The sequence below is a fragment of the Aulonocara sp. 'chitande type north' Nkhata Bay genome, linkage group LG23 (assembly GCF_057382095.1).
Source record: "Aulonocara sp. 'chitande type north' Nkhata Bay isolate Kocher_YH1m ecotype deep benthic linkage group LG23, A_spYH_male_GT1.1, whole genome shotgun sequence".
Lineage (NCBI taxonomy): Eukaryota > Metazoa > Chordata > Actinopteri > Cichliformes > Cichlidae > Aulonocara > Aulonocara sp. 'chitande type north' Nkhata Bay.
The window spans coordinates 13,187,533-13,209,218 of record NC_141365.1 but is presented as its reverse complement, the minus strand read 5'-3'; the positions used below and the strand labels follow the sequence as shown (position 1 = coordinate 13,209,218).

At 42.8% G+C, this 21,686-nt stretch overlaps 3 protein-coding genes across 4 annotated transcripts in view; all 3 read right to left on the bottom strand.

The window, feature by feature from the left end:
• The window catches only part of ell (elongation factor RNA polymerase II), a 37,100-nt gene extending 28,968 nt beyond the window's left edge, over positions 1-8,132 (bottom strand). Inside the window, exon 1 of the mRNA XM_086282214.1 lies at positions 7,863-8,132. Coding sequence (XP_086138340.1) covers positions 7,863-7,997 — 135 coding nt within the window. The 5' untranslated portion in view covers positions 7,998-8,132. The remainder of the gene's footprint in view (positions 1-7,862) is intronic.
• Positions 8,133-9,316: 1,184 nt separating this feature from the next.
• On the bottom strand, positions 9,317-17,743 carry fkbp8 (FKBP prolyl isomerase 8). Its single transcript, XM_086283363.1, has 9 exons — positions 17,598-17,743; positions 16,797-17,058; positions 16,497-16,666; positions 16,294-16,382; positions 13,403-13,623; positions 13,045-13,217; positions 12,882-12,959; positions 10,884-11,021; positions 9,317-10,727 (listed from the first exon to the last, which is right to left on the bottom strand). Exons 2-9 carry the CDS (start codon positions 17,044-17,046, stop codon positions 10,641-10,643), a joined length of 1,206 nt encoding a protein of 401 aa, XP_086139489.1. The 5' UTR covers positions 17,047-17,058; positions 17,598-17,743; the 3' UTR covers positions 9,317-10,640.
• An 823-nt stretch (positions 17,744-18,566) lies between these two features.
• The window catches only part of ssbp4 (single stranded DNA binding protein 4), an 87,874-nt gene continuing 84,754 nt past the window's right edge, over positions 18,567-21,686 (bottom strand). Inside the window, exon 17 of one of the 2 annotated variants that reach the window (XM_086282347.1) lies at positions 18,567-21,475. In XM_086282347.1, coding sequence (XP_086138473.1) covers positions 21,446-21,475 — 30 coding nt within the window. In that variant the 3' untranslated portion in view covers positions 18,567-21,445. The remainder of the gene's footprint in view (positions 21,476-21,686) is intronic. The other variant, XM_086282346.1, reaches the window with a different exon arrangement.

Here is a 21,686-nt window from a genome sequence, read left to right as displayed (position 1 = left end):
CCTTGTGTCACCCTAAGCTTTTATTCTCTGTTTAATTACTACATGCATGTAAAACTTGAGTATAAAAACAGAAAGCAGTCTCATTACAAAGAGAGACATTTCTCTGAAAACTGAAGTGAGCAAAACAAACTAAACTCATTTAAGATCTTAATAGAAGTTCTTCAAATAGTCTTCTTCTTCTAAGGCCTTGACAAAAGTGATGTGAAAGTGGAGACTCAGCAGGCATTCAGAGGCTCCAGAAGAGCAAAAACAAGCAAATGGGCAAAACAGTAAGTTTACCAATTATGCAGAAAATGTTTCATTTGTCATTATAAACCTTTTACACACTTAAGACCATTAAGCTGGGCTGAATTCCCTGAACTGATAACTAAGATTTGATTTTTTTATTTTTTTTTTTATTTTTTTAAATAAACAGGATCATTAGTAGTAGCTGGACTTTTTAATTAGTGCAACAATATGAACACTCAGGTTGTGCTGAAGACTGGTCGCCGCATCTCACACCATGTTGATACAGCCAGCAACAAACCACATGTTAGATTTTTTTAAATACTGAGATTACTAGTGTAGCAATAAGAGAGCTTCCTGCAGTAAGTTAATGAAATCTTATGATAATAGTGTTGCAAATTGAACACTATGAAATATGGAACCAACGGTGATTATAGTACCAGTGTGCAGGGAGTTCAGAGAACAGGTCTACAAAAATTAAAATGGTAAAAACGTGGTAATTCTCACGTTTAAGGTCATCGCCTCTGGCATTTCCTGACAGTTTTCCAGCCTGGGTGATATTTTTAGATCCCTGGAAATCCCTTTATGACCACTTGGGCTGTGACCTCTATTTCACCACGAACTTCAACTTCTCTTTCACACTGACCTGAATTTGTACAATGGATCATTACTGGTGATGAGAGGCGGGCTTCCAGCTTTGTTTGAGAAGTTTTACAATTTCCAAGCAGGAATCCAGGGATTAATGCAGATGCGCAGTTTTGAGGGGATCTCATAGAACTCCAAACAGACAGCTATACAAATCACCATGGTTCCGCAATACTTCACTTAGAAAATGCACAGCTGTACACTCACTGGACACTTTATTTGGTATACCTTGCAAATACTAGCTTGTACCGTGTTTTATGTTGAGACAGGCCTTTGTGGCAGAGATTCAACCATACTCAGACCAGCCCATCTGGCACCAGCAACCATGTTCACAGTCACTTAAATCACATTTCCACCCATTTGGATCCAATCAATTAATCTATTATTTGTCAAAATTGCCCGTACACGTTGCGTGTTACGCGTAGGACTCAGGTAGTATTATGCTTAACACGTAGTACACCCAGTTTGAACTTCAGCACACTATCTTGACCACATCTGTGTGCAGTACATTCAATACATGTTTTTAATAATGCTGCATCATTGGTGAAGAGTAAAAACAGCTGGACAACCCTCCGTACAGCTTTGTGACAACTTAACCACTGCCATGCAAACCACATTTGCACTGTTCTTCGTTTCCTGGCTTTTAAAAGTAATCTGTCCGTGATCTTACAGTAATATATTGAGTTTGGGAAGTAGCAATGATGGTGGGAGGTAGCTCAGAGCTACTTATTTAAATTTAAAAAAAAAAAAAAAAAAAAAAAAAAAAAAAGTGTAAGAAATGAATGTACCTCATTTGTGCAACCGACCTGTGAACTGTGCAGTAGGGGTGCAACGATACACAAAATTCACGGTACGGTTCAATATTTTGGTGTCACGGTTCGATATTTTTTCGATACAAAAAAAAAAAAAAAATGTTTATGCCTTTTTAATTTGTCATTTATTAAAATTATAAATATATATTTTAACTCAAAAGTACAGTTTCTAAATTTAATGTTGCTGAAACAACAAAATAAAAAAATAAATCTATCTGACCGAGAAATCACTCATCTTTAGAAAAGAGTTTATTACAGAGAAATGGCTCTTTCCAAAATAAAAGCTATACTATACGCTTCTTCTGGGCTATATACTCAGCAGCATATTAAACATATTAGGTCCCCATAAGGAGAATCATGTGCTTGTTGTTTTTGTCTGCTTCCACTTGTCTTTTGCACTAGGATGATGTCGGCGTAAATGTGCAGTGATATTCGTTGTGTTCCCACTAGTGCTGTCAGCGTTAATCTCGTTAAAATTACATTAACGCCATAACGTGGCAAATCTCCTTTAACGAGTTACCGCGGATTGCCCCGTGCGTGGGGCTGGACGGCGTCAACATGTTAACAAGCTAAGTGCGCTAACGCACTAGTTCCCACCAATTGAGCATTGCGTGGCACATCCGACATACTGTTTTACTTTTGTCCATGACGTGCTTACCATCAGGGTCATGCTTCACATGAAAACCAAGATCGTTCCAAACGCCAGATCTGAATTAGGGTGGGGGAGGTTCAGTTTCAGGTAGCGTTGAGGCAGCTTAGCTTCTGTCTTGCTAGCTTGCGCTCCGCTCAGTGGATCTGCACTCGACAGTGCAGCCTAGGCAGAGTAGTCGAACGCAGATCCACTGAGCGCTCAACACAGACAGCATCGTCAGAAGAAAAGTTGATAAAATAAATAAAAAAATTTGTATTGTTCAATACATATGCGTACCGAACCGAAAGCACTGTATCGAACGGTTCAATATCGATACGAGTATTGTTGCACCCCTACTGTGAAGCCTGTTAATTTTAATCTGTGTGACCTGATCTTTGAGCTAGCACATGCAAAGTGTAATCACTGTCCAGTGTATGTAGTTGAGCTACATTGACACCCTACAGATGGAAAAATTCAGTTTTCTTACTCCAACAGCATCGGAGGTCCAACACGAGAATAATTATTGTGTGTGTTCCAACCTGCTTTCTGAGGTAGAAACACACACAAGGATATACGTGAACATAAAAGAGGAATCTCCTTTCAAACTCAGTCTTTTCAAATGTGGAAAAGCCTGCATTGAATTGGCAGATATTTCTTCAAGGTCCAGCCTAATTCAGGTTTTCTGAATTGATGAAGCAGTCTTTCATGTATTACGTCTGGGCATTTATTCTTTATCGCTACAACCCACTGAGCGAAGTAACACCTTTAAAAACGAAGGTTATGTGTGAATAAAACTCAAATGTGCATATAATTTGTTCTGGCGCCACAGTCACACTACTCATTTGTGCCTATTTTAAGCATTTATGATGCTCCACGTATGATTAAAAATTAAAAGACCAAACCATGACCCATGCACTGACTGAGCTCTTGGAAAGGACATACCAGGTCATGGAGACATTGTCACTTGTGGTAACCTTGCCACAGGGCACAGGAACACCATGACATTTAGAGTCGTATTTGGCCTTAGTGGTTATGGTCATCTCTTGCAGTGTCCCATGCTCTGCTGAAACTGAGGAGTAAGCATTCCTTAAATAACCGTAGCGCTGGCATTAGCCAACTGGATTCATGCAACAAAATCCCCACCCAGGTTCTGTTACCTCCCCTACCGTTCCCATAAGGTCTGAGACGGGGTTAGGTGGCCAAGCCCCCAGCTTACTTACAACTTCCTTAGATACAAGTGCTTTAATTCAGAATTTGTCACCGTTAAAACTTATGCTCACAGATGAAAAACAACAGAAAGGGTGTCAATTTTTCACCCATGATGGAGAAACTCAAAAGTTCTTTATCTAGAGAAGAAATTTAAGCTCTGGACAACAATTTGAGCAATTCAACAACTTTCTATCCTGACAATTCCGAAGGCAAAACATGCTTTCGGTTACACGTATCAGACAAATGCCACTTTAGGTTATGAAGAACTAGACTTAACGGAGCGCACTCACATCTCATACAACTCTTTATAAAGTTCAGGACTTCAAGCGAATAAAATGTGGAATATACTGCACATAAATCCAGACCATAGATCATCACGGGACTGATGCCAGCACTGATGTTTGTCCTCATGAATACAAAATTCATTCTTTTCCTCTCACTACAACACAAATAACTTGTCAATACCACTGGGACTAGCTACCCCTCACCAGTATTCCTGGTTTAAGTTATTATCATGCCAAATGTTTGTAAAATCTATCATTACCGAACGAAGCTTGGTTCCCTGTGCAGATACTGTGTGAAAGTCTTCAAGTCATTACACCTCATGACAGTGGTGTAAAAGTGAATTAGAAGTGAGTTTGTCTTTAAGACGAAGGTCAATTGGGCATTTCTATTGTCAAAACAGAGGTGTGAGTTGGGTCTGTGTGCATGAGAGAGCACGCACCTGTATGGGGGCTTCTGGACAAAAGGCTGTCTCTTTGATGGATGGACATGTTAAGTTTTAGATCTTTTGAGATAGGAAAAAAACCTAAAACCCCCAAGTACTATTTCAGCACACTAGTCAAGCTGTTTTTTCCTAGTACTGTGCTATAAAAGTCATGCAGACATAATTCAAAACTTATCTGTACTCTCCATAACCTTCAGCTCAGTGATGCCGGGTAGCCTTACTCATTTCCTTGCTTATGTCACAGCTAGTAGGAAGAAAAAAAAAAGCGAGTGAGTCTCTGCTGGCAGTCCCGTAGCAGAAGCTCCAGTTCACCATGTCCTCAGACGTACCAAGAAAACCCCCCAGCTGACAGTCACGTCTCATTCAGCCAGCAGTGCAACAAGACATGCTTTATTAGACTAATACAGCATCTAAATGAACTGAATCAGCTTTCCGTCTGGTCCCGTGTTTTGTATTTTGTTAGCTTACAGAGGAATGTGATCAATAAGCCTTTAAAAATTTCTTGCTCTCCCACAAAGCAAAGCGTGTAGTGACTTCACTATGACACAATTAAGAGTTCACCTCTCTTCCTCTACCAGCTCACCCCAGCAGTTGGGTGCCAGCCAATGTTAGAACAATCAGGAACTCTAAGGGGGGAAAAAGCAACAATGAAGGCAATTTAGGCTCAGGTTTGAGGCAGTGGCATGAGTGATAGGGATGTTTCTGAGAAACAACAGCAGAGATGGACCATACGGACCAAAGGGAGCGTAAACTGCACATAGCTTCAGTCTCAGATGATCCTGTTGATTTCTTTTTATTCAAATGAAGGCAGAGTTCTTATATTTATGACCTAATGAAAACTGATAACAGCCAACCACAGGCAAATAAGAATCCCCAAACTGACGTCAGTCCAACAACTCTCACCACAATTTATGGCATGTGAATGTAGGAAGACAGGGTCTTCAGTTGAGAAGAGCACCGCTCCTGAGCCCCAGTGTTAGCCTTTGTTTGGATTTCATTCCAGTGCTTTTAAATATGTAAAGCTCTCATTTGTATAATTAACACAGCAGACACCAACATTACTAACATTATAAGACTGATTATCTTCTTTAGAGGACACACGTGCACACCTATGCAGGACTGTTCTGTGTCACATGGGTGGTTTAATAATCTCTCATCATCTGTCCAATGAACCTGTTGAAGTCATAAAAACAGTGCTTAACTGCCTCTGCAGTCCTGTGCTTATTGGCATATAGCAATCCCAAAACTAAGCAAGAGCTCAGAACCTGCCGACCTCAGAGATGCCGCTCAACACAAAAAGTTTGAATGCGAATCATGAACCGTTGAGCCCGCCAAGAGTCAACATCCCCACAATGAGGCAGCAAAGTTTCTATCACCTTACTACTCCAAAACCATTCACTTCTCTATATCGTCCACACATCTGATTAGTCAGTAGCACAGTCATTCAAACTGTGAGTAAGGGTTAAGTCAAATAACAGGGAAAGAGGTCAGGATAATCTCACAATGAGCTATACGAGTTTAGCAACACGTCTGCACGTCAGTTCAAGGGCCACTTTCAGGAGAGCATCTTCTGGATTGTGAAACAAGTTTTCAATTCCTCTGACATCCATGTTATCAAAGGAAACTTCCAGCTGACCAATTTCCTGTGTACTCTGAGTCGTTTAATGCAAATTTGAGCCTTTGCAGATTGAATGAGCACTGGGCAGCAGTTTATCCCCAAAGCTCTGCCAGTTCAGTGTTTGGAGCCCATTTCGGGAGGTAGCAACGACCAGCTGCCTCCTAAGGGAATTTCTAGTCCCACAGTTAAGACAGTGTTACCAAATCAGTAAGCAATGGCACTCTGTGACCTCCCACAGCTCATAGAAAACTGCCATAACGTTCATCTGGCCAACGAACGTACTAGAAGGGCAGCGGTTCTCCCCACTGGTGGGTTATAGAGTCATGTTATTGGGAAAAATACATGTGGAAAATTTATCTTGGTTGTCAAACAGAAGAGTTTGACATCCACCGTGGAACAGGCACAGGACACAGACGGAGCTGTGAGGAGAGCATTTTCTTAGATTAATGGTTTAATTTACTCTGACCGATAAAAAGTTAAAAATCAAATAAATTGCCAGATATTTTCTGGCAGGTTCACCCATCGATAACCATAATAATCAGTTAATTTAGCCTTTCTGCCAAATAAATACCAAGTGTTCCACAGTTTTAACAATTTGCTTGACTAATCTAACATATTCATATCTGCAATGAACTCTCACCTTAAAGTTTTGTTTTTCTAACCTGCACCCCTGGGAAATATCAGGAAGGCATGATTAAACGCTAAAGCTTAAGATCTGCGAGATAATAATAAGTTTCTGCCTCCTTCACGAGACTGGAGGCAGATGCCAGATGATGAAAGTTTTCATGGGAAGCAGTCAGGCTGGTAACAGCAGTGGACAATCGGTATGGCACGTTTTCAGCGGGTAACGTAAGAAAGCTCACATGGCATGTGTTTTGATAAAATTGTGGCCAAATGCACTGCTAACAGATCTCTAAATCACAACACCAAAGTCCTAAATGATCATCATTTCCTAATATAACCATCACAGATACCTTCTAATGCTCATTCCTTCCATGTGCCTTGTATTTGATTAGGCAGACCTCTTCCTACAACTAGTGGCCACCCAGTTACCTGTCACAGTTTACTGTTGTGGATTGTCAGCTGCAGTCCTGCTATACACAGCCACTGAAGCTGGAGATAAGGCCCTTTCCTCCTGGCCTGTCAGCTTTTCCCTGTCAAATATTTATAGAAGCTGAAACGTTAGATGGCCACCATCAGACTTAAAGCTGTGGACACAAGAAGCCGAGTAAGAGCAAAAAGCAACCCAGAAACCCAAGAGCTGAATCTAGTGTCCAGTAACTTCAGACAATGTCTAAAGCTGTAAACTGAACATGATGAGCATTTACTGGATGTGAGGAGGGGGGGTTGGGTAAAAAAAAATGCCCATGTTTCGCATGAATACCGAGTGCTTTTTCAAAGTATTCACTGCCGAGCCAAGGCTTTGAGAGAGGTAACAGCTTAAAGTGAGCGGACAGGGCTCAGATAACCGACGGCACCAGACACCCTCATGTGTGGGCAGTTTGATGGCTAGTTTAGCTAGCAAGGTTTGCCCCCACCACCACCCCCCCCCCAAAAAAAAAAAAAAAAAAAACAGGAGAGAAATGACAGGGGTACCAAACTTTCTGGAAACATCTGTACACGCGCCATAAATGACTAATTTTCACTGATAATTCTTCTACGTTATAAAAGACGTATTTAAGCAAGACAAGTGGCCGATACCAAGTTTACACAGAGAGGCTGAAACAACGCGATGAAGTAAGCGGGCTGCGGGTCCAGTGGCACCGGGCTGGAGTGAGGGGTGTCTGGGTGTAGCTACAAAAACACGGAAAACCCACCGAGCACCCGGCCACAGCCGGGGCTCGCTAAACTACACGCTCATCAAACCGAACCGGCCGTGGACCTCAGCGTGAAGGCAGGCGGAGCGGGGACCGACCTCCCTCCGCCTGTCACAGCCGCCAGCACGGACTTCGGGAGCCGACCGGGACGGCACGGAACCGAAAAGGCGCCGCTTACCCTGCTGCTCTGGTAGGCTTCGAACGCCTTCAGCGCGCTGTCAGTGAGTTTGACGTGAAACACGGAGACATTGCTGCCGTTGCTCACTCTTCCACAGGACAGTCCGTAACACTGCTCCTCCTTCAGCGCCGCCATCTTGCTCTCGCTCCCACCACCACGCGCACGGACGCGCTCTGCCGTAAACCGAGAAGTCCCGGTGCTTTTCAATGAATATGCAGCAACGAGCCGGGGAGCGAGGAAGCCCCGTGGGCAAAGCCCGAGTGTCTGCTCAGAAATAATAACGACGACGATGATATTGATGATGATGATGATACTTTACAGCGTCACACCTGTGTTGCTTTTATAAGTTTGGTAACTGAGCGATGTTAAATTGTTTCAATATTTTGAACACTTAAAACTAATTGATATTTTAGATGACTTTGATTTTTTTTTCCTGGATATTTTGTAATTATGTCATTTTATTAACGACTGAAAAATATACACTGACTATATGAGCCAGCACTGCCCAGCAGAAACGCGTAGGTAGAGGGAAACGATAGGTCATCAGATTACGTCAGCGAAACGTCAATGTCTGAAGGCAAGAACACACACACCATGATGGTTTGGGTATAGTCACAACACCCGAGAATGTCCGCTTGTAAACCAATAAAACATGGACAGTGACTCTATCTCTGATTTAATTCATTTAACTGTCTCTGTGATGTTTTGGCTTCATGCTGAGAACGAGCACTCCAGATGTGTTGATCGAGAAGGAGCTTCACCATGTCTTGGAGAGGAGATGAGTGTCCTCATGCAGTGTGATCCTGCATGAGGAAGTCAGGAGTGACTGTATGTGAGAGAGGTGCAGGACATGTACAAGGAGCAGGTGGAGGTATGTACCGGAGAGAAGCGGAATAAAAGTCAAGAACAAGAGAGAATACCTGTGTGTGATTGGGAGGCGGATCAGCACAAGAGAGGTATAGAAGTGAGTGTAAGCAGGGTGATTTTGGTTTATAAGCTGGTAGAGAGCTGCTGTGATGAAAGAAGTACAGGAAATAAGTCCAACAGAGGGACAGCTCAGAGTCAGAGAGATGAGGTGGTTTGCACATGTGCAAAGGAAGGAGAGTGGATATCCTGGACAGAGGATGATAAAGATGTAGCTGCCAGGCAGGAGGAAAAGATCAGCCCAGAGGAGGATCATGGATGTAGGGAAGGAGAACATGCAGAGGGCTGGTGTGACGAAGTAAGATGCTTGGATAGGAGGAGATGCTAAGGGGAACCTCAGAATGGAGCTGCCCAACTATGACTGACTTAGAAAAGCAGAAGAAAACAGGCAGATGATCTGGAGCATGTTCTCCACGTTCTCTATTAAAAGACATGGATGCAGCAGAGCAGCTGCGGTCCTTTTATGAATCAGTGCAACAGTCGATATCTGTGAAACACAACTGCAGAAAGTGACACAAAGGAAACCGTAGTCTCATGACCGACATGTTTTATTGGGATCAATACAAAATTAACAAATGCATGGAATGGCATAATTACTTTAATCAGCAAGTGTTACGAGTCGATGCGGCTACCAGCTACTCTGATGAAAGCACAGATTTACTGGAGTCGCATTTACTCTAGGTAGGAAAGCAGTAAAATAAATTAACACCAAATGGAACTTAATTTAAGGCAAACTACACAAAAAAATTACAAAGGTGGAAAAAAAACAAACCCACGCACGCACTCAACATGGCCTTCAGAGAATCATCCTTCAACATTTGGTCTTAATTGTGATACTGAGGTATAATTTACTGAAAATGAAAAATAAACTCCACTTTCACCCATCTGCTGAGAAATTACCTGTACCGTACTCTGCTGTCACTTTAAAGGGAAAAACTGCATCTCAATTAGGGGAAAATATATATTATATACATCTACATTTCTCTTTTTCTGGCGGTTGAATGATGGTACACATGACAGAGCATGAATAAATCTCCTGGTTTTAAAATGTAATCCCGCAGTCATGTGCTAAATAATGTATGCTGCCTCTGATTGTTGCTTTCCCTCTGCTTTCGGAGAGGTGTCTGCGTTACCTGCGACTCTTCGTGAGGCGTTTCTCACTCGCAGGCTCCTTCGTAGTTCCTAATGACGTGGGCACAATTTTAAGACCATCTCTCTGCACCCCCACAAACTTCAGCGTACACCCACCAACTTAAACATATCCAAAGACTGCAGTACTGCTCTACAGGTGTTTCAATAATAGTGTGTATGTGTGTAGAATCAGTACAAAGGGTCACAGAGGTAGTGCACAATGTAGAGCATCATTAGAAACGTGTGTGTGTGTGTGCGCCATTAGAAAGTGAAATTGTGTCTCTTGCATAATAAATATTACTTCAAATGCACAATCTGACACTGAACTATAGCAACAAATGGTAACATTTCACAGCAGCTGATTTCTTTTTTCTTAAATCTATTTTTACACTTTTCGCTTCAGCGTTCCGATAATTGCTTTGAACTACCAGACTGGAAAAACGATGGCAGCAAAAGAAAAGATTCAAAACGACAGATATTATTAAACCTACACATTTACAAGGTTGGAATTACATCTCCCATATTACATCATTACCGATGACGTCGAATTTGTCACAAAGTTCTCAAACATAGCAGAGAGGAGAGAGTGACGGCGAAGAGGCAACTGACCGACTGACATTTCCACCTCCTTTGACCAAAGGTCAGAAGGCACTGCCAGATGTGCTTTTGTGTTTCGGCTGGCCCGCTGCGTGGGACTGGTCAGGCCGTCGCTACAGGTTCGCATTAATTTCTAGCAGCTATGACAACAGATAAGGCTACGCCGCCGATGGCTACTGCAGTGGCGCCAAAAAGCCACTTCCAGCTGAGACCCTGGGGAAACAGAAGTAGAGTGCATGTTAAGCAAGTCGAATGATTTGTTGACTCACTGAAAAGCTCAAACAAACAAAACTCCACATCCTGTTTTATTGGTAATACTGATTAAGTCTGAACCACAGGTTTAACTCCGTGTTTTAGCGACAGTCTCACCCATGAAGACTTGGCGCGTGGTTTCTGCGTGCTGCTGTTATCAGAGTGGTTACCGAGCATCTTCTTATACATGGCCTGCTCTGCTCCCCGCTGCTCCGAGTGCTTCTTCACCAGCTTGGAGAGCTCAGCGTGGATCGTCTGCACACAACAGGCGAGACAATTAGACGATTCAAAGCTGCTCTTCAGTCTAGCACACCTGCTGACGTGCAGGACACGCAGCCGGAGTGCCGATTTCTGCGTCCCACGTACGTCAGGACGACGATAAGCAGAAAACACAGCTTTGCAAGAGAAATACGACCAATATTTTTCAGTACTGATGAAATACTTAACATAATCGAATCCTGGTGAAACATGAAATTTGATTTGTGTATGCATGTTTTTGTCTTCCAAGAAATCATTTTGCCCACATGGTGACAATTATTCCAGGATATGAGTCTAGTTATTGTTCCAGGATGGTCTGCTACATGAGTCACTTGCTAGTGACTAAGCAAACTAGCTTTTTCAGACACAAAAACTTTTTCTGCTTAGTAAAACAACCTGATCAAAGATTGAGTTTACAGTAATGTTCACTTAACCGTGTATTCTGTCTGTGGAAATGTTTCAACACAAAGGATTTGTCAGTTTCCACCTAAGACGCCGCAATGGCACCATCAACCGCTCACCAAAGACACAAAACTGACAGATGACTAACTTGTCCCTGAGAGAAATGATAAGGGTAAACTAAACATCCTGTTCTAGGAGCACATGTGTCCAAATGCTGTGCTGAGACGTTCGAAGGCCGTCTAAATTGGACCAGTCATATCCACATGTCATTTCAAAAAAAGTAAATAGACAGGAAAATCATCTCTCACGCATCCGAGTTTGAGATGGGGGTGTGAATGGCTGACACCAGTGAAGAAGAAAAAAGCAGACAGTGTGTCTATTAGAGAAGAGGACGACAGTGCGTCATCCTGTCACTTCATACGCCTGCGCCTGTCCAAGACCGCCTCATTTATTATAACGAGAGTGCCGCGGTATTGTTGACGCTTCTTGCTGTTAGAACACGGGTTATTTAAGGAGTCTTTTCAGTTTTTGTGGCATATTTTAGCATTAAAAAGGGAAATATAGCACCAAATTAGAAACATGGTGACACACAATGATGACTCTTATGAAATCTGAATTCTCCCCCCCCCAGTTTGATTCAGTTTCTTAATCTACTTTGTTTTTAAATGTAGCTTTGGTACGTTTCATTTTAATACCTCTGGTTTATTCCATTTGCTACACCTCTGTACTTGTTTCAGATTTGCAGATATCAGACATTTAGCTGCATTTCTCCAACTACTCTCAAAGGCCCATTAACTTAGCAATTCACCCGAGCCACAGAAACACTCCATTATACTTGCACTGTGTGTGTTGGCTGAAAAGAGGTTTGCAGGCCATGTGCTGTTTGACAGATTTGTGTAGGACTGAAGTGGGGAGTTCTGGGCACGAGCACCAAGTTGCTGCAGCTTACAGCTGATCCAAGAAGCCCACACGTTTAGACGAGTTTCGTCAAACGGCCTCGCGTTGCCAAAGAACCACGTATACCCGGCTGTATAAGCAGAACAGAAACACTTTATGTGCTGGATGTGAGTAGAACCTATTCAGATCAACAATCTGGAGACGGACCCCTTAAATTGATCAATTGGCTCTAAAAATAGAGATACTTTACCCTATAGCCCCATCTGCTGGCCATAGGAACACAGTTATTTGTCAACACCACAACATGTAGCCATGTTGATTAGCACTGTTGCTCCAGGTACTCTGGATTCCCCTCACAGTCCAAAGTAACTGGTGATGCTGAACTGCCCATAGGTGTGAATGTGGGTGTGAACGCTCGTCTGTCTCCGTGTTAGGCCTGCGACAGACTGGCCACCTGTCTACCCCGCCTCATTCCCTTCATGTAGCTGAGATAGCGCTCACCCAACCGCCCGCAGGACCCTGATAAAGATAAGAGAAAGAATGGATGGCCAAAAATACCTTGTTGCTTGGTTCCAGTTTAAGTGCCTTCCTTAAAGTCTGGATGGCGTCTGTGAATTCACCTTGCAAGGCCAGCACCTAAAGCAAAGACAGGTACCCGTGAATAAGAGAACCAACGAGTTTACTGACAGAAGGAAACCGAAAGCACGAGAGCTACGCGCACCTTGCCCATGCGGAAAAGTGCCTTTATGTTGTCTGGCTGGTGTTCGAGTGCTGACACGCAGGACTTGAGCGCTGCATCGTAGTGGTCCAGTTTCAGCTGAGAAGCAGCCATGTTGTTTAGACACTTCACTTTCACATCCAAAAGCCCCTCTTCCTCCTCGGGGGTGATGTCAACTACAGCAGGAACAAAAGAAGAAGTTTAAAAAAAAAAAAAAAAAAAGAACAGTGCAAGTTATTATTCAAATGGTGCGTCATTACATTAGAGGAACACTGGTTAAGCTGATAATGTCTTTTCACTACAACAGCCAAATCCAAATTTACAGGAATGCATCGTCAACGTGAGCATCGGCAGATCTCACCTTTAGAACTAGACTCCGTTATCTGCAGGGCAATGCTATACGAATTGACAGCAAAGGCGTAGTCTCCGCGCTGATAATGGGCATTGCCCCGCTCTCTCTTTTGGCTGGCCAGGGCAATCTTCTCCGCAGGGGGTAGCAGCTCCAGGTCTGGAGCATCAGTAGCTTCCAGCAGTTTCACTTCTAGGGACAGCTCAGCATTTGCAGGAACTGCAGGTTCAAGACTACAAAGGGAAAGACAAACAATCAGAGGCAGGGTTTAAGAGAGTAAAAGTCAACAATCACTGGATTACACAGGAAACAGGACCTGTCACATGTCCCTGCATAGAACGAAAAACCGTTTTTGTCCAGTAAAAAGTAGGTTTAGCTTTTTAAAATGTAGTGCTTGGATGCGTTTTTTTTTTTTAAATCGACATTTAAGTCTGCATTAGAGATTAGCTTAACCTGTGCACAGAGCCGTCCAGGTTTGCTTCAGCGTTTGGAGATGTATTTCTTTAGGCGTCCTGATGATGGATCACTTACATTTCTAAAAAGATGCTTAAAAAATAAAATAAAAAATCTCCACAGAACAGCAGCCTCTGGCAGCAATATTAAAACTGCTGAATGAAGGGTAGTTTGGTCCGAGGAAAGAAACCACTGCACTTTTCTACATAATGAAAAGAGAAAAATCCTGCAGTGCAGAGGAGCACTACGACTTTCCTTCAATTTTCAGCTCATATGAAAGTTAGGAACTTCATTATGATCACAATGTAGCACTGCATCAAAGACGCACATAATCAAATGAAGAAAAAAAACAAAACAAAAAAAAAACCAACCTAAAAATGTTCTGAAATAAAAACATGGACTTCTTTACGAACTGAAGACCAGCAGTGACGGGTACAGCATCACTCTTCTCACTCGCTCCCTCTCTTTTTTATTAACACACACAAGTGTGGAAGAGCATTTTCATTCATCGAGTACTTTTTACATTGTGATATTACTATGTTTTCTTATATAAAAGTATTCTGCAGCTATTGAAAACATTACATTAAAGTTTACAAGCAGTAATTAGATACATCCACAGTCAGACGATTAACCACTGCTGCGTTCGCGAGTCTAAAAATACTCTCAGGTTTAATGAATGCGCAGCATCAATAAAGCGTTTCTTTGAGATGCCACCAGCTACCGGGCATACAACAACGCCTCTCTGTGTCTCTCTCGAGATGGGCGATATAAACAAAAATCAGAAAGATGAGAGCTGCACAAACCAGTGTGACTCTGCAGCTCTGTGGGGAATGACGGGGTGTGCAGTGCCATGAAAAAAGTATTTCCCCCTTCCCAATGTATTATTTATTTGCATATCTGTCACATTTCAATGCTTCAGATTAAATTAATTGGGGGGGGGGGGGGGGGGTATCCAAACCTACCTGCCCTGTGTGAAAAAGTAACTGCTCCCCTTGTGAAATGATAAATGAACTGTGGCCTGATCACTGTCAGAGCTGCTGAATCACTTCAATAGAAGCTGTCTGACAAAGTGACGCAGGCTAAAAGATCTAAAGAAACAGCTGAGAAACAAAGTCACTGACATCCATCAGTCTGGAAAAGATTACAGAGACATTTCTGAGGCTCTGGGACTCCAGTGAACCACAGTGAGATCCATTTTCCGCACATGGAGAAACTGGGAACGGTGCTGAACCTTCACAGGAGTGACCAGCCTACCAAAATACACCCAGGAGGTCACAGAAGAACCAGAACAACAAGGCCAGAGGTCATGACTCAACCATAAGAAAGAGACTGGGCAAAAATGGCCTTCATGGGAGAGTCCAAGGAGAACACCACTGCTGACCAAGAAGATCACAAAGGCTCGTCTCACATCTGCCAACAAACAGCGGGATGATCCCAGAGACTCCTGGGAAAATCTTCTGACTGATGAGACAGAAGCTGAACTTTCTGGAAGGTTTGAGTCCTGTTACATCTGCATCAGACTAACAGCGTTTCATAAAGAGAACATCCCAGCAGCAGGTGGACACAGTGGTGGTAGTGTGATGGTCTGGGGGGCTCTGCTGCTCCAGGACGTCTCGCTGTAACTGAGGAAACCATGAATTCTGCTCCATACCAGAAGGAGGATGTCCGCAAATCACTTCATGTCCCGAAGCTTAAGCGAAATCAAGCAGCAGAGCAATGATCCAAACAGCAGCAAGTCCACCTCTGATTGGCTCAGAAAGACTAAATGAATGTTTTGGAGTGTCCAGGTCAAAGTCTGGACTTAAATCAGACTGTGCTGCTTCAGCGGGACCTTAAACAGCCGTTCATGCTGGAAAACCCTCCAATGTGTCTGAATTAAAGCATTTCTGCAAAGAAGAGTGGGCTAAAGTTCCTCCACAGTGACGTGAAAGACTCACTGAAGGCATCACAAATGCCTGGTGGTGGAACAGCCAGTTATCAGGTTTAGGGGGTAATTACTTTTTGATTTTTGTTGTTTGATTGTTGGGTTTTCCCTGTTCCTGTTACAATATTAAATCACTATGAGATTATTATTGTTATGCATTATTGTAGAAGGATTCCTCTGTTTTAATTGGTTAATTTAAAGCTCTTTATAAACCATTTTGTAACCTCTAACTAGAACCACACCAATAGATCGGCTAATATTAGCTATGTGCCGATACGGCCTTATCGGCCACGATAACCCTCACTTAACTCTAAAAACTGTTGTGAGAAACGGTGGTACAAGCCAAGACCTGTGCTCTCCAAAGTGTGATCAGAAAGTCACTAAAGCTTCATTAGATAAGTGGACAAGACAGAGAACTGAAACCCACTTTTAAATGAATTAGCATTGTGAGAAGGCCATTATTAAACTTTGATACAAAAAGTTTAAAAATAACAACATGCAAAAACAGCCTCAAACACTTCCTTACCTTCCTCTGGCACCATATGCATATTTGGCATCAGTCTGGATGAGCGCCTCCTCTCCCAGCGCCATGAGCTGGACTGTCAGATCCAGTGCCTGAAAAGGAGAAAAGCTCTCTTGAGAAAATTAAGGAATCACACATGAAGTGTGCAAATTCCACACACAAACCTCTGCAAAGGGCATTAATAAACTAATCTAACAGGTCTTTACCTGGATTACATCACCATCTCCCAAAGTGAAAGCGAAATCAGGCTTCTCCTCTACTAAAGTCCCGTCCACCAGGCTCGTTTTAAGACGGATTTTCACATTCTGTCCTTTCTGTGGTCGACTGTCTCGCCCTTCGCCTTCCTTCAGGACTTTTTTCTTCAACTGCCCATTACCTGGATTTAGACACGGTCACATGTATTACAACACTGACCACTGTCCATATCAGGCTCAATGCCCATCACTAATCAAGGAAAGTGCAGCACAGCCTACACTGCTGTGGAGCACATCATGGGTCCTACATACCCAAAACATCCAGCCATTCATCGACTTGACCTGTAGGGTCGGGGTCAGCGTTTGCATTTTCTGAATTTGTGGGTTTCACCTTCCCTTCCCCGGCATCTTCCAGAGGAGGCGGCTCGTCGTCGTCAATGTCTTCCTCATCTAAAACCTCGAAGTCTTCTCCGCTGTCCAACAGCGACGTTTTGCTGTTCTTCTTTGCTGATTGCGCATTATCGTGGCTATCCGACTCCATAATCTCCTCTCTGTCAGTCATTAGCAGACCCCTCTGGTAAAAAAAAAAAAAAAAAAAAGACGGGAGACAACGTCAAAAATGATCCTTTGCCTAACTCTTAATGTGTGTGCCCTCCCAAAACACGGATTCCAATTCAGATTAAAGCCCAAAAACAGTGTTTAAAGATCCCCTGTCAGTCACACACCACTGAGCTTGTTACAGGCTAACAGCACTAAAATAAAACCTGCTTTCGCTCTGAATCGATCGGGATTATTGATCGATTTTAGCGTGACGTGATGCGATTTCACCTCAACATTACATGTTAACTGTTGTTCTACAGCAAGAAAGCCAACCACACGTTTCCAGAAGTTTCTAACAAGTTGCCCTGCTGTCATGTGTTCCCACACGGATGGCAGGCTGCTGCTAGCACACGTTAGCCGAGGATGTACAGCTAGCTAGCTGCCAGCATTAAATTAGCAATTTTTTTTACTGTCTCTGAGTGTTTATCACTGCTTATACCGATCCCCGATGGAGTGAGTCAGAGTTAGGGATTTTATAATAAAAAGCCTGTATCAAAATAACCGGACACTTACCCTGAAATTGTCTGTGAAGAGCCGTGTTTTGGTTCTGAGCAGTCTCCTTTAGCTCGCAGTGCTGAAGTTAGGTTGCTGTTGGGGAACATGAAGCCAGTGAGACCTGGATGTGTCGCTGCATACCAATATCAACCTGACTTCGCCACGATCTGTTAACAGCCCCAAGCAGGCTGCTTCCTGTTAACCTTGAGACCCTGCACGTTTATTGGATGTTTCATGCTTATTCATAATTTACCTCAGAGGCAGCGATGTACGCCTGCAGCTGCTATTTGTAATGATAAAATGACTTATTTTTGCTAGTTTAAAACACAGATGAACACACTGAAAGCTAAGAACACTCAAAATGTATTAAATTAAAAACAAAACAGTTTGTATCAGTGATTTAAGGGGTGAATTTACACATGAAGACTTTGTGTGCAGCTCTCTAATGTTTTGATTTATTCTGAATAAGGATTTTAAAACTGTGATTTACATATTCACAATGGCTAGACATGCGTTTCATCCAAACACAAATAAACAATGCTGATGTAAAGTTTTCCAGGAAAAAGATGTTTCCAGTGGAAATATGTTTTTACTGATTAACATCATCACAACCAAGCAAAAGTCTTGAGTCACCCCTCGGGCTTGGTTAATGGGAAATAACTGCAGCACCTTATTCAAACATGTAGAAAACATAGATGGAAATACAGTACAGAAGAGGCTTTAAAGAATTTGGTATGACCACCTATATTCTTCAACACAGCCTGGATTCTCTTGAATGAATCATCTGTAGTCAATGTCAAAAGAAAAACGTAGAAAATTCTTCAGAAAGCCCGCAGGACTATTGCTCAAGCGCAATTTCAAAATATGATAAAAGCCCAGCTCGTTGGAAGCAAAATATGAAGAAACGAGGGATGACTCAAGAGCGATTGCCCGAGACTATATGGAAGATGAGTTAAATGAGCGCTAAGAGGGAGAGAGAGTCAAACAACAAGGAAAAATCAAATGACATTTATTATTGATGCATTGTTTCTTTTTTGATAAGCAAATTATCTGTTTTTCTTTCAGTCTAAAGAAACTTTACAATATAAAGAAACATACAAAGAACATCTTTATTACCTACACAAGACGCCTAAGTCCCTAAGACAAGATTCTGAACTATCCTACCATGAAATACAAAGCAAACCCAAGAGACAGACTGCTTCATATTGAATACTGCCGTGTCATCAGAAAGGACCGTGAACGGTACAGGAGAATCGTTAAACGCCCTTACCCCGATTCCCCACCCCTCCCCGTCTCAATACAACCCCTCCGCCCGACCAGCAAATCTTCCTAATGGTACAGTATTATACATCACAATAGAAGTACAGAGATGGCCGACGATCGATATACACAGAGGACTGAGAGAGGATCAGTGAGAGAGCTTCAAACTATACAACGCTATTACAGGAGCGAATAGCAAAGGACACAGTTTTCCCCATAAGTATTACATTTTGATCTTCTTAATTTAAAATGAGGTTTCCTTAAGTATTTTTTCCTTTTTAAAAGTTTCTTAAATTGATAAAAATCCTTCATATTAAAAACTGCAATATGAGGTCACATGTTTTTTTTTGTGAGAAGATGCCCTTTTTTGTCATTTTTCTGGAAAAACTATTCACACGATTTTTCAAAACCAAAACAGAGGAGTGGAGGGCAGAGCGAGGACGCGGCGGCTCTTTGCTCCTCTCTGTCCCGTCCTCCCCGCCACGCACGCCTTTAGCGTATGGTCTGCATTAAGCGTGTCAATGTATTCTATACATTTAGCCATGTTTACTGTATTCTAGAAATTTAGCCACATGAGCCAAATAGTCAGTGCATCCTTTCACTATGAAAAACATGGACAGATCTATTTATAATTTACTTTCAGCTGTATTCATTGGTAGTGACTGACATATCAAAACATGTCAATGATATCAAAATGCATTATACAGTATTTACAAAAAGGGAAATCAAAGGGTGAGGGGTGTGGAAGGAGGGGGGAGGGGTGCGGGAGGCGTGTGTCACTACATAGGAGGAACACTGGACTGAGTGATTTCCAGGCCACCGACGGCCAGACCCTGGAGATGTCCCTGTTTAACGCTGTGTACAAACTGTTCACATTGATATCAGGAAATTGAGAAGTACATCACCACCACCCATAGAGGCAACGCTGGTTGCTCAGTTGTCGTTGGTTTGAAAACAGCTGCGAAGCAACTGAAAGAAACAGTTCACCCTCTGAACCGGTGACCGCGAGCGTTCATCAGAAACAAATTAAATAGCGTACTGTGTGACATTGACGTTTCTGTGTGCAGATTCTATGGGCTTTATTTTTTTTAATCAATTTCATACATTTGAAATTAAAAACAAAATGGAAACTTATTGATTGCAAGTAATCCTCTTCTTTAGATGGTTTACGATCAACTCCCATCATCAGCGCTCCCACGGGTCCATTATCCCGCACATGTGGGACTCACTGATGGGAACTCCACAGAGGCAGGTATTTAACGCACAGTTAAGAAGGTGGACCCAGCAGGATTTGTGATTTCAACCCAAACGAGTGTCTCCCACATTTGCTTCCAGCCCAAAAGGAGTTGCTGGATGGACCAGAATGAATCCTGGGAGGAGAAAAGGGGCCACTTGGAGTCCATAAAAACAGTGAAATCAAACAAAGCAAGAGGATGAAGGGTAGGGAAACACGTTCCAGGAGTCACAGACGACTTGTAAATAACAAATAATTAAAACAAAAGATAGAAAAGAAAACACAGTACAAGCTAAATATGTTACATTTACAGAAAAGACCCAATCCGTAGAGGAGACGAGTGGATTCACAAAATTTCTGAATTAAAAATGGCAGCTGACAATCACGTCAGGGTGTCATCGGAGCCATTTTCTACCAGCAAAAGAGCAGGAAGCTAGGAGAAGGGTTACTTTTTAAGACAGTACAGTTAGACGTGTGATCGTCAGGTGCATCTACAGACACACTGTACCTGAAAACACAACTCTGTTACCCAGATACTCTTCCCGTGAAGTTTGGGGAACACATTTAGGAGACAAACATTAAAGGAGGTTTGTGACGCGAGGCTGACGGCGGCAGAAACGAGACAAACAACAAATCAAATCACGTAAACAGAAAATCATTGTGCATTTTTCGAGCGTGTGCTTATTCTGTCACCGTCGCTGCTGCTGCTGAGAGAAAATGTGCCCTTTACAGGAAATCATAACTACATTAGTCAAACGATATCAATTATGAAAATTAGAACAATAATATCAGCAACAACAAAAAATACAAACACTGAATGAAAACCGTTCTCGCCCCAAAATGACATCATCAGTTCATCTTTTTTAACCAATCCTGTCACAGGAGCAGAGCTTTTGAAATGAGGGCTCTCGGCCCCGGGTCGGAGGACTGCTGCGCGCCCTCGTCAGTTTTAATCAGCTTGATGTGAGAACAGGGTGACGGCGGGGCGGAGCTGAATGCGAAGGGGCGTCTCGTTTGGGCCTGGATGTCACCCACTAGGGCAGGTTTCGGATGCGAGAAAGACACGCTAGGGGCAGGTTCGCGGTCTCACGGCGCTCGGACCCTCGACGGGGCGAAGACGAGATCCTTCCTGCTACTCGGAGGCCTTTTCATGTTCTTACACCCAGTTTGGAGGTGTTGGTGGGATGGGGGGCCTTGAGGCGAATCCTGCTTTCCAGGGGAATCCCCAGGGGCTGTGTGGCACAGCACACCATCCACGAATAGGAGGAAGAGGAGGAGGGTAATGCAAGACGCATCAGGGTGGACGGGAAAGGGAGGTTGAGATAAAGGGAGATGAAAAAGTAAAATAAAATAAAAGATTAAAAAAAAAAAATCACACACTCATCGTCATGTTGGGTGAATACTGTAAAGAGAGAGAAAAAGAGAGCAAGAGAGAAAAGATAAGCTAATACTATATTTAACTTGTTCCACTATCCAGTTTAATATAAAAGCAGTTCAGCTACTTAAACTAAATGCCATGTCAAATCCACCAGCCTTCAGCAGCAAACAGTACACAAAGCTCCTTTTAGTTTATTCTGTATGTCAGTAAACTCAGCAAGCAGAGCGAAGCCCAG